Source organism: Ursus americanus, chromosome 30 (genome assembly GCF_024610735.1).
Source record: "Ursus americanus isolate L20-20 chromosome 30, mUrsAme1.1.p, whole genome shotgun sequence".
Classification (NCBI taxonomy): Eukaryota; Metazoa; Chordata; class Mammalia; order Carnivora; family Ursidae; genus Ursus; species Ursus americanus.
This window is the reverse complement of record NC_142156.1, coordinates 16,006,212-16,019,193: the sequence shown is the minus strand read 5'-3', so window position 1 is coordinate 16,019,193 and position 12,982 is coordinate 16,006,212. Positions and strand designations below refer to the sequence as shown.

The following is a 12,982-nucleotide window of genomic DNA, read 5'->3' as shown; positions in this document are numbered from 1 at the left end:
ACTATCTTAATATCCAGCGGTTTCCTTAGGGACAAAAAAGGGATGGTTGTTTAAGGAGAATTCAAGGAAGATTCTCACCTTCCGTTAAGACCAGCTTCAGTAAGTTATTGATTTCCGTTTCACCGGGGTACAAGATATTTAAACCAGAGCTGAAAGGAAAGAAAAGTCAAAAAGTTTTTCCAACAAATATTCTAGAAAATCCAAACTCTAAATGTTTTAATTTGCATTTATATTAAAGATGGCAGTGTGGGGATGCCTGGGTGGCACAGCGGTTAAGCGTCTGCCTTCGGCTCAGGGCGTGATCCTGGCGTTATGGGATCGAGCCCCACATCAGGCTCGTTTGCTATGAGCCTGCTTCTTCCTCTCCCACTCCCCCTGCTGTGTTACCTCTCTCGCTGGCTGTCTCTATCTCTGCCAAATAAATAAATAAAATCTTTAAAAAAAAAAAAAAAAGATGGCAGTGTGATTGCATAAAACTCTGAGGGCAGTTTCATCACTAACGAAGGGGCTGAACCTAAATTCACTGTCACGATATAGCCCGTTCACCTCCCTGAGAAACAGGCTCTCTCTCCTTCACGTCTACGAGTTACCAAAGTAAGATCTTGTCTGAGGCTGGATACGGAACTGGTTAAATAGAACTGAGCTATAAAAAGTCAATGTAGTTGAGCCAGGTATACATCCAGATTGTGACCAAAAGCGCATTTGAGAAGCGGAATTTCTAAATCTCAGCTTCTCCAAAAGGGCAAGATGTTATTCCTTTTTTTTTTTTAATGAGGTTTGACATACAATAAAGTGCACATTTTTCAAGTGTACGTATGACAAGTTTGACATATGCATAGACCCATGAAACTATCACCACAATCAAGGGAGCAAACGTACCCATTACCCCCAGAAGTTTCCTCATGACTCCAGATTTAAATTATTGCCTTAATACTTAATACAGAAAGAGACACAAAGCATAATCGATTATACAAGGGGGAAAAAAAAAATCCCCTCCCTCTCTGCTTACTCCCATCATACAGTTCTTCCAGACCAAGCATTCAGTTCTCTCTTGGTCACTAAATTATACTTGGTCATATTAAGGCTATATTCACGGATAAAAGTTCATGCACTCAAAAAAAAAAGATGAAGTGATAATAAACAGAAAGTGGCCCATAAATTCTGCTATCTTCTCTAACAAAGTTTTAAATAGAATTAAAAAGGTTAACATTGCTGAGCACTTTGCGTCAGGTTTTACCTTATTAAAATCTCACAAACCCTTAAAAGTAGGTGTTATTTTTATGCCCACTTTACAGCTGAGGAAATGGAAGCCTTGAACCGAGCTAGTAAGTGGCAGAGCAAAGACTAGAACCCAGGTCTGTTGCCTGCCCAAACCCGCTTCTTGGCCACCTTGCCATACACTCTCCCCAAATGACAGGAACATCCACTTGCAAACCATCAAAATATCCTCTCAATGGATATTTTGTTTTTTTCCTTCTTTTAAAATCCAAAAGGCAAGCTGAGGAACATAGTTGCACACGTGGCTTGGGTCCTCTGGGAGTGGGACCACAAGCCCTCTCCAGTTAACTTATTCCCTATGCATGAGGTCCTGACTACTGGATGGGGTAAGAGACTTCCATGCTACCGAACTGCCAGAAAGATTATATTTCAGCACAGGAGAAGCATTTTGCAAAAGCCATGAAGAAAATCACTTGCCAATTACCTGATGGCAAGACATACTTCCTTCTGAATTTCAGGACAAATCTGATCTTTTGGTGCCATCAACAACTGCCAAAGCAGCAATCCAGACCGTCGAATGATGTCGCGATTCCTTTCAGTTTGTGGGCTGAAGAAAAACTTAAATACCACCTACGGAAACATAAGGGGTATATCTAAAAATGCTAATTCTACTAGGGATAAAATTATCCCTATGAATTATAAAAAGCACATAGTAGATATTCCTATGAACAGATATCCAGGTGGATTTTTAACCACAATCTTCTCTATTGTGTAATGGTATACTTATAAATATTTTATATATATTAATTGCAATGAGCTAACTACAGCAATATTCCATTAACTGTAATGCAATGAATATGATTACAATTCTAATTACAGGATTAAAATGTGGTTAACATACAAGACAGGAATGTTATTAAACTTTTCTTCTGGTAGAAATTAGCTGGCTGAAACCAAGTTCTGGGTTCCTTTTTCTCTATCATTTTACTTCTGTCAAAACAGTGCATTTACCTGAAAGACAACGAGAATACAGCGTATAATACAGGTGTCTCCGTTAACCATGGCCTTCTCCATAATGTCACAGATACTGCTAAGATGGTGTGCTTCGATTGGATGCTGCTTGCCCAAGACACTTGTGATTGGAAGATTGGGGTTGGTGGCAAGAAGATTGAGTTGGTGTATGCACATCGCACCAACGTGGTGCAATAATTGGTTTATAACCTCATTCGTGGTTATAGCCTCTTCTAAAAAATGAAAAAAGAAACTCAGTGAGGAAAGACATCTCCACGGGTGGCGCCCAAGGAACAGAACTCTGGTTTACAAAATTACACGCACACTAGGACAGAATATCTAGGCTCCCATCTCTTCCAGTACTTCTGGAGAATCCTTTTCCCTGCCACAGAATGCCGTGGTGAAAATGAACACACTAGGGAATTCCCATTTTTAAAGAGCATAAGTAATCACTGAGAGAGCCCTTTCTATATGCTGGACAATGGGCTAAATGCTTTACATGCATTACCTTGGAACTCTGTTATAAACTTAGACTATTTTAGCCCTGTTTTGTAGAGGGGTAAATCAATGTCAGAGCGGTCAAGTAACTCACCCTAGGTCACACAGCTACTAAGTGCAGAGCTGGGATTTGCATTCAGGCCGATTCCACTCAGAGCCCATGCTGGAACCAGTCTAGTAAATTCTATGGCTCCTCTATGATAGAACACCACCCCCACCGCATCCCCACCCCCAGGTCCACAAATATCTCCTCCCACAGTACCTCACCATTTTTATCTCATTTAGTCACCGCAACCTAGAGAGCCATCAGTTCAACCCTGAGGGTTCATGAGCATCCTCTTACATAATAAAAAACACCCCATGGATGGTCATGACCATTCAGGGGATGGAGGTGAAAATAATTTAAGTAGGCAAAATGCAAAACAAAACAAAACAAAAAACAAAAAACAAAACCAACAAAAACCCAAAAACCTGCTTTTCCCCTCAAGCCAGCTGAAATGAACTGCGTCAAACGAACAGGAAAGCAGGCGGTGTGGGAGAGGTGGGCCTGGGTAGGGGGGAACTTGGAGCTGCAAAAACGACTGTGGGCACTGGGAGCTATGAGGAAAGGACCCAAGGAAAACCAAAGAGTAGGTAAACTTGGCCAAATCTGAACTTTTCAATTGTATGTTAACTGGAGGGCCAGGCTGGGTTCCACGCTCTTCTGTGTCTTGAGTCCTTGCTTTTACAACAGAATTCAGATTGGTACTATTCGTCCTCACCAAAGACTTTCTGAAAGCTAGGCTCTGGGACCGACCCAAATAAATGAGGTCTTGGATTTTTATTCCGAGTTAGATGGGAAGCCAGTGGAGGAGTCTGAGTAGAGGAGGGACAGACCTGACCATGGAGACTATAGAAGACTCTGGTTGCTGTGCAGAAATGTGCTCAGGCGGTGGAGAAGGGCAACCGTGGAGGGAGTAGGAAGGAAGACCAGGGAGCTGGCCACCGTGATCACCTGCCGAAGCCACTGACACCTCGGTGAGAGCTGTAGCAGCACAGGTCGTGGGAAACGGCTGGACTGGGGATCAATCTTGAGGGTCGCAGCTGACAGGATTGGCTGATGTCCGTTTGGATGTAAGATGTGAGAGAAAGAGAGTCCTAGAGACTCTAATTTTGTGGCTTAAGCGTATAAAGGAACTGTGATCCCTATACTAGCATACAGGGGATTCAGCAGGTATAGATCTGGAAAAGGGGAAAAACGGAGTTTGTTTTTGACAAGCTGAAGATGCCTATTAGATATCTGAGTAGAGGTGAATATATAGTCTAGAGATTAAGCAAGAAGCTTGGAGAGAATAATTAGGGAGGCACTAATACATAGTTGACTTTTTTCTTCTTTTTGCCTTTTTAAAAAAAGATTATTTATTTGAGCGACAGAGGGAGAGAGAAAGCATGCGGGGGTAAGGAGAAGGACAAGCAGACTCCCTGCTGAGCACAGAGCCCAACACGGGGCTCTATCTCAGGCCCGGAGATCATGACCTGAACCGAAACCGAGAGTCAGAAGCCTAACTGACTGAGCCACCCAGGCGCCCCTGCTGTGTTTTCATCCCCCAACAGCCTTATCAAGATAGAATTTAAGATAAAATTCACCTATTCTAAGTGCACAATTCAATGATTTTCAGTAAGTCTGCACACATACCAAAATCGGGAATGAAAGTAGAGAAGTTACCACTGACCCTATAAAAATTATAAGGAAATAGAATGCACAACTTCACACCAACAAATAAGAAAACTTAGATGAAATGCACAAATTTCTAGAAAGACACAAATTAACAAACTAACTCAAGAATAAAAATCTGGTAACTGCATAGCCTCAAAGTATCACCTCCCTCAAAACATTAATTACTGTGGTAATTAACATATGTCCACAAGATCTCTGATGCTTTTCCTTCCAGGAGGTGGAGCTTAATCCCCCTTCCCATAAGCATGGGCTTAATGACTGGCTTCTAGCTGGAAAGGGAAAAACAGGAACTTTGCAGTGAAGAAAGGTGGCATTTAAACCAAGTGATTTTTTGTTTTTTTTAAGATTTTATTTTTAAGTAATCTCTACACCCAAGGTGGGGCTCAAATTTACAATTCCGACACCAAGAGTTGCACGCTCTACCGACTGAGCCAGGCAGGCGCCCCAAACCAGGTGATCAATTTTAATAATAAATCATGTTGATATCATGTACCCTGTGATAGGATGTAATGAGAAAAGCACTTCATCTCTGCAGTACTCCTCCCTAAAATCTAAAACCTCAGTTCAAAATGGAGAAAACATCAGGGGCCCCTGGGTGGCTCAGTCGGTTAAGCGTCTGCCTTTGGCTCAAGTCATGATTTCAGGGTCCTGGGATCGAGTCCCACATCGGGCCTCCTGCTCAGTGGGGAGCCTGCTTCTCCCTTTCCCTTTGCCCCTCCCCATTGCTCATGCTCTCTTTCAAACAAATACAATCTAAAAAAAAACCCAAAAAACAAAAAAAAACCAAAATGAGAAAACATCAGATGAACCCAAACTAAAGGACATTCTACAAAATACCTGACCAGGATCCCTAAGAGTGTCCTTTTCTGCTCAAATTGGAAGACACTATCCACCTACGTCCGTGTTGAAGATTTATTTCTTCCACCATCTCAAATCTGCTGCTAAGCTGCTCTTTGCAGTCACTGGACTTTTCAAATCCAGAATTTCCAACTGGTTCTTTTTTCAAAAATTTATTTGTTGAAATTCTTTTTAAGTCATAGTCATCATACTTGCATCTTTTCAACGGGGTTTCCTTTAGATCTTTATATATATAAAGGCTGCTTTAGTTTTCATCTGCCAAGTTCAACATCAGAGTTTTGCCTACAGTGTGTAGCTACTGACTTCTGTTTGAGCTGGGTTTTTTAAAAATTGTTTCTACTTTAATTACTACTTTCTTTCATCTGTGTACTTTTATTTATTTATTTATTTTTATTTTTAAGCCTGTTTCCTAGGGATCATCTAGTCTGAGTCAAAGGCTATGCTCCAATACCTTGAGCCAGTAAGTCTCCAAATCAGGTCAGTCCCCTCTGGAAGCAAAGCTGCTGGTTTGCATGATCTGCCCCACCCTGGTGGGATTATTGCACTGACCGAGCTTAATGTGGGAGACAGGAGCATCCTCAGCTAAGAGTACCACAGACTTCCACTGTTTTTACCCAAAGTTCGATGGTTTTTAAGAATATTTGCTTTTCAATTTGGTGTATGCCTTTGGTCAGTTTCCAGAGCCTAGAAATAGTCGTTCTGGTAATCACGTCCATTTTATCACTGCTTTATGGGGAGAGGATCTGCTCCTCCTTATCACTATAGCTGACCTTAAAGCCACGAGATTCTAAATTAATAGTAACAAGAAATACATACATCCTTTATTGGTGATTCTAATATAAATAAGTCATCAATGCAAAACCATTACAATGGCAAATAATCCCATGGCAAGTACAAATAAAGAATCAGCTTTTGCACCAAAGTTCTGACAATATTAGAGTGACATAACAGTTTCCTCTAAAAAAAGTCTCAAATCCTCTGTTTATTTACATGGTTATTTATTTAATAACAAAACAAACCGGCAGGGCACCTGGGTGGCTCAGTAGGTTAAGCATCTGCCATTGGCTCAGGTCATGATCCCAGGGTCCTGGGATCAAGCCCCATGTTAGGCTCCCTGCTCAGCAGGGGAGTCTGTTTCTCCCTCTGCCCCTCCTCCTGCTCATGCTCTCTCTCTCAAATAAATAAATAAATAAATCTTTTAAAATAAATAAATAAATAAACCAATCAGGCAACAAGCATGTTAGGTTTCAAGTTCAAAGAGGGAAAGCTGTTGACACATTTTGTTGCTTGGGCTATGTTACCACTTACTAACACTACTGTGCCCTCTCGTATTTCATGAGGGCAAAATCTATTCCCATTAAGACCATGAGTGCATCTCACCTTTGGGCTCAGTGATGATGTGGCTGACTCCAAGTCTCTGACAGACGTAATGGAAGGCCTGGTTCCCTGGATTACACCACTGATCAATATAATCATTCGAACATGTCCACAGCATGTTGTTCACTGTATCATAACAGGCACCTGCGAAAAGAACACACTTTATTCAACTGCCGTGTCATCATCTGCCTGTATGCATAATCCTCCGAAGCACTGCTGAAGAACGGAAGGGCCACTCTCTCCGCTGCTGACAACCCACATCCCCAGTCCCATTTATTTATCTGGCAAAGCATTAGATTGGGGCTCAGCAAGAAGGCAGGACTCAAATTCTACTTTGCTTAACTCCTGTGTGAGAATGGAATAGGTCTCATGGAATAGACAGTTCTTAGTAACTGACTTATTTTGTGACCCTTTTAAGTTCCAAAAGGATTTAAGTGGCTTAAACCAAAACCCAGGTATTAACAGGAGTAGTGAACATTAACGCACAGTAAAAGCCTAAGTAACCAAGCCCAAAACTTAAATATGAGCTTCCTAGGAGCCCAGGCAAAGAGGAAATCCAATATATTACATAGTGTTCATTTCCTAACAATAAGCAGCATACCAATGCCTCACGAGAAATAAACCTCTTCACAGCACAAACTTTGAGAAGAATTTGTTACGGGCCTCATCATACAACCTAATGGACAGTATCTTCAATAGCAATTTATGCAGAGGAATGTCACCTATGGCTGTTTCTTATGTTGATCCTTAAAAAAAAACGGTAGCATCAAAAAATTCTTTCTTACAAGGAAAAGGGAATTGGCAAGATTTTTTTCAGAGAAATTGCTAAAAGTTTGAATTTTCCAAGGAAAAGTGGGCATTTCTTACCCAATCCTGGTACAAGAGCACCACGCCCCAGCGAGCTTCCAGCAGCATCTATGAGATCCGCACGACTTGTGAACTGACCATCCGAAATATTATACACCAAGCTAGAGGCAAGGACTTTGGAAACAAATATTAAGCTGTTTAATAAGCCTTATGTTGATAGGCTACTTTTCAAAGTTTAAACTTCAGGCTCTTAACAAGATTTTCATAAAAATAACACCTTTTTTGTTGTCTACTGGTGGTAACAATGAGGACACAGAATACAAACATAAGACCACAAAAAAGGGGGCAATGAGTGGCTCAATCAGTTAAGCATCCGACTTGGGTCATGACTTTGGGGTCACGGGATCAAGTCCCACGCTGGGCTCCACTCTTAGCGGGGAGTCTGCTCCCCTCTCTCTCTCCCCCCCTCCGCCCCTCCCCTTTGCCAGCATGCCCTCTCATATAAATAAATCTTAAAAAAAAAAAAACCCACAAAAAAGAAAACAGTCACAAAATGTCCTCCTAAATAGTGAGCCCCATTTTTCAAAATGTTTGTAAAATGGAAACTTTTGCTGGGCGCCTGAGTGGTTCAGTCAGTTAAGCATCTGACTCTTGATTTCAGCTCAGGTCATGACCTCAGGGTTGTGAGACTGAACCCTGCGCCAGGCTCTGTGCTCAGCAAGCAGTCTGCTTGAGATTTTCTCTGCCTCTCCCCCTGCACACGTGCTCTCACTCGCTCTCGCTCTCAAATAAATAAATAAAATCTTTAAAAAATGGCAACTTTTGCATATATTTTCTAATATAGATTATGAAAAGGGTCATTGCAAGAGGAATTATGATCACTAACATCACTAGGTAATGTCACTTACAAGAAATACTTTATATATAGTTGCCGCTCAATAAAGGTTAATGGACACTCAAGCACAGCTAGGTTGCTGTCCTTCCAAGCACTACTCTAAAACTTGGAGACACTTGGCCTTTTCCCTTAACACCGGGTAATGCCGTGATGACAAGCATGGGCTCTAGGCTTCTAGATTTGAATTCCAGTTCTACCACTTCTGTATGACCCTGGAAAATGTACTGAACCTCTATTTCCCCATGTATAAAGTGGAGATAATAGAAGTACCTACCTTATATAGTTATTGTGAAGATTAAATGAGTTAAAACAGTTCTACAGGACCTGCATCACCATATACGTACTATTATTATTTCTTCCCCACTTTCCAACATAAAATTCTAGCACTCTCTCTGGAGTTCCTTTCTCTTGTTCCCATCCCCCTTGTAATCCAGGTCCTCATCACACCTGATCCAAGCTATCATCTAAACTGTACTTTCAGGATGCCTGGGTGGCCCAGTCGGTTAAGCATCTGCCTTCAGCTCAGGTCACAATCCCAGGGCCCTGGGATTGAGTCCCGCACTGGGCTCCTTGCTCGGTGGGGAGCCTGCTTCTCCCTCTGCCTGCCACTCCCCCTGCTTGTGTTCTTTCTCTGACAAATAAATAAAATAAAATCTTAAAAAAAAAAAGAACAACTTTCTTTTCTACTTTCCACTGTGCCAGCCTGCACACCAACAAATGATCTTCCTGCCTTATCTCTTTTTCATTGTGTTTGCTGCACATACATCTTTTCCCAACTTGGCCACTTATATGCATAATACCTCTTTTTCATGACTTAAACTCAAGACTCCAGGATATATCGCCTCTCTACACCGCTCTGCAGTAACCCTCTCTCTCAGATTCTGCAGCACTGCTTCTGCTCCCCGTGGCTCAGGCAGTGATACAGGATTGTATATTATTTTCTACTTGTTTCACACACCAGCAGCATTTCTCCCAACCAACCAGACCAGGAGCTCCTCGAGGCAGGCACCACTTCTTCCACTTATTGGGCAGCCTCCACAGCGACCAATGTGGAACAGGACAGAAGAAATTTAAGCACTTATTGATTTGTTGGCCTAAAATAGAATCACTGTGTAAGCTCTGGCCTCATGAAAAAATGGCACCGTGAAGGCCTGCCTTAATCAAATGGGGCCAATTTCAACTGAGTGACAAAGCCATGCCAAGGAGACTAAAAAGAGTTTAATAAGACTAATGGTAAGTAAACAGACAACCCAATTTAAAAATGGACAAAGGATTTGAATAGATATCTCTCCAAAGGAGACATATAAATGGCCAATAAGCACAAGAAAAGATGTTCAACATCATTTGTCATTAGGGAAATGAAAATCAAAACCACAATGAAATACCACTTCATACCAACTAGGATGGCTGTAATTTTAAAAAGCAGAAAATAAATGTCACTGAGGATGTGGAGAAATTGGAACCCTTTTATGTTGCTGATGAGAACGTAAAATGGTGCAGCCACTTTGGAAAACAGTTTGGCAGCCCCTCCAAAGGGTAAACATATAGCTACCATATGACCAGAATTTTACTCCTACATACATGCACGAGAGAAGTGAACACGTGCCTACACAAAAATTTGTACTTGAATGTTCATAGCAGTATTACTCAAAATAGCCAGAAAGTAGAAACAACCCAAATGCCAACAAAATGGGGTACATCCATGCAATGGAATATAATTCAGCCATAAAAAGGAATGAAGTAATGATTCTTGCTACGAAATGGATGAACCTTAAAAACATTAAAAAAAAAAAAAAAGCCAGTCACAAAAGCACATACATTATATAATCCCATAAATATGAGAAGTCCAGGGATAAACCCATACAGACAGAAGTAGATGAGTGGATGCCAGGAGTTGGGGTGAGGCGGAAACAGAGGAGTGACTGCTAATGGGTATGGGCGGGAGATTCCTTTTTGAAGTGATGGAAGGTGCTCCAGAATTATAGTGGTGATGGTCGCACAACTCTGAATATACTAAAAACCACTGAACTGTATACTTAAAAGGTGTAGGTTTTATGGTATGTAAGTTATATCTCAGTAAAGCTAGTATTAATAAAAGAGATTGATAGTAAATTTATATCAGTTTCCCAAGGACTAGAGGGATATTCTGGCCACATGAACTGTTAGAGAAAACAAGCTGTTCAGAAAAAGTCCAACCAATTTGATTCTAAAGACAAAAGAGCGTTGTTACAAATATCTAAATCCCAAACACATGCAATATGTTGAATGTACTTGAAATGGCCTAAAGATAGATATTAGTATAAATGATGTCGTAGAAACTGCTGAGGTCAAATTCCTATCTTCAGGCTTAGAGTACGAAATGCCTTTTAAAAGTCTACATGTGAAATATAACCCTTTAATGGGATAACGAAATCATTTAGAAGGACAGAATATGAAATATTGGGAATGAAAACAGATTTTTTTTTATTTTATTTTTTTTTATTTTTTTTATTTTTTTTATTTTTTTATTTTATTTTATTTTATTTTTTTTTTGCCATTTTATTTTTTATTTTTTATTTTTTTAAATGATTTTTTATTATATTATGTTAGTCACCATACAGTACATCCCCGGTTTCCGATGTAAGGCTCGAGGATTCATTAGTTGTGTATAACACCCAGTGCACCATGCAATACGTGCCCTCCTTACTACCCATCACCGGTCTATCCCATTCCCCCACCCCCCTCCCCTCTGAAGTCCTCAGTTTGTTTCTCATAGTCCATAGTCTCTCATGTTTCATTCCCCCTTCTGATTACCCCCCCTTTCTTTATCCCTTTCTTCCCCTACCGATCATCCTAGTTCTTATGTTCCATAGATGAGAGAAATCATATGATAGTTGTCTTTCTCTGCTTGACTTATTTCACTTAGCATTATCCCTCCAGTGCTGTCCATGTTGTAGCAAATGTTGAGAACCCGTTCTTTCTGATAGCTGAGTAATATTCCATTGTATATATGGACCACAACTTCTTAATCCAGTCATCGGTTGAAGGGCATCTCGGCTCCTTCCACAATTTAGCTATTGTGGACATTGCTGCTATGAACATTGGGGTGCATATGGCCCTTCTCTTCACTACGTCTGTATCTTTGGGGTAAACACCCAGTAGTGCAATGGCTGGATCATAGGGTAGCTCAATTTTTAACTTTTTAAGGGACCTCCACACGAAAACAGATTTTTAAAACATTTTGTGTGTCTAAACAAATTTTAAGGAAAAATACAAAAAGTGTTACCATATATGAAAGGAACACTTGGGTTTTTGTTGTTTCTTAGAAATACTCTAACATAACTTTAGTGCATATGATCACCAAAAAATAGTGTGAGATACTATTCTCCTTTTATTCTTTGCAGGTAGGAAAACTGAGGCTCTGAGGGGTCAAATGATGTCCCTAACATAAGAAAGCTAGAAAATGGCAATGTAAAAGAAACTTTTTTTTTTTTTTTAAGATTTTAAGTAATCTCTATACCCAGGTGGGACTCGAGCTCACAACCCCAAGAGTCACACACTCTACCGACTGAGCCAGCCAGATGCCCTGAAACATTTTTTGACTCTTGATTTTGATGCTATGTTTTATTCCACCTAACTATTTGCCTACTCTGAAGCCAAAATCACAATGCTTTAATTACTATAATATGCCTCCTTCTTTTATAAATATATATACACACATACATATATATATATATTTAATTAACAACATTTATTTCCAAATTAGACCTTTTTTGCTTCACATTTTTTTATGTGTCCTAAAATGGAGGCATTTCACATACTTATTTAATAGCTTTGGAATTCTATTCATAGTGGGTCAAGCTCTCGCTGCGTCATCAGTAAATAATGTGGCAATAGAGCATTTTATTTCCTAAAATTGTCTTGAACTATTATTTCTAGTAACTTTTACAAGATGATGGTTTTCAGAAGTGTACTACTGTATCATCCACAAAAATTATAGTTTTAATTCCCCCTAACCTATAACTGTATAGATAAGTTTTGTTGTTTTCAATGAGCTACTGCAAACACCTTTAACAGAGGAAGTTTAACATCATTAACAGAAAAGCTTTAAATTGAAAAGTTACAGACAAATCGGGCAAAGTGCCACAAATAAAATACACTTACTTTTTAGAGACGACAAACCACTTGTTCCACCAAAAAGTGAACGGGTGGCAGAGCTGCCTGACCCCCCCGGAGGCGGGACCAGCATCACCAAGTATGTGCCACAGGTATAGATGGGCGTCTTCCGAAGCATTTTCAGAGGTAGCCCACAGCTAGTATTTGCTGGCAAAAGGAATGAAAATAGTGATAAGTATTTGACACCCAGGCTTATTTGATTGCCAAAACAGACTACAGTACAATGAAGGGGTCCCATATTCAAACAAGGATATGCCCAGATTTGGAAAATACACCAAGAAGTGGTAAACTAAGGAGAAACAATGATCTTCTGGCCCAGTAGCTGGGTCCCAAGCCCCCTGTTTCATGAGCTGAACATTTCTCAAAGGTGTTCCCAATATTCAATACGCCTTTACGTCTCAAAACTTCTTTCAAAAGAATGAATCCCCACATGGACTAGATGTCAG

At 40.3% G+C, this 12,982-nt stretch overlaps 1 protein-coding gene across 7 annotated transcripts in view; it reads right to left on the bottom strand.

The window, feature by feature from the left end:
- LOC123778861 (putative E3 ubiquitin-protein ligase HECTD4) overlaps positions 1-12,982 on the bottom strand; it is a 129,261-nt gene that overhangs the window by 86,872 nt on the left and 29,407 nt on the right. For all 7 annotated transcript variants that reach the window (XM_045776507.2, XM_087857344.1, XM_087857340.1 and 4 more), the window contains 6 exons: positions 12,525-12,683; positions 7,547-7,660; positions 6,683-6,823; positions 2,230-2,462; positions 1,703-1,848; positions 79-149 (listed from right to left, as the gene is read on the bottom strand). In XM_045776507.2, coding sequence (XP_045632463.2) covers positions 79-149; positions 1,703-1,848; positions 2,230-2,462; positions 6,683-6,823; positions 7,547-7,660; positions 12,525-12,683 — 864 coding nt within the window. The remainder of the gene's footprint in view (positions 1-78; positions 150-1,702; positions 1,849-2,229; positions 2,463-6,682; positions 6,824-7,546; positions 7,661-12,524; positions 12,684-12,982) is intronic.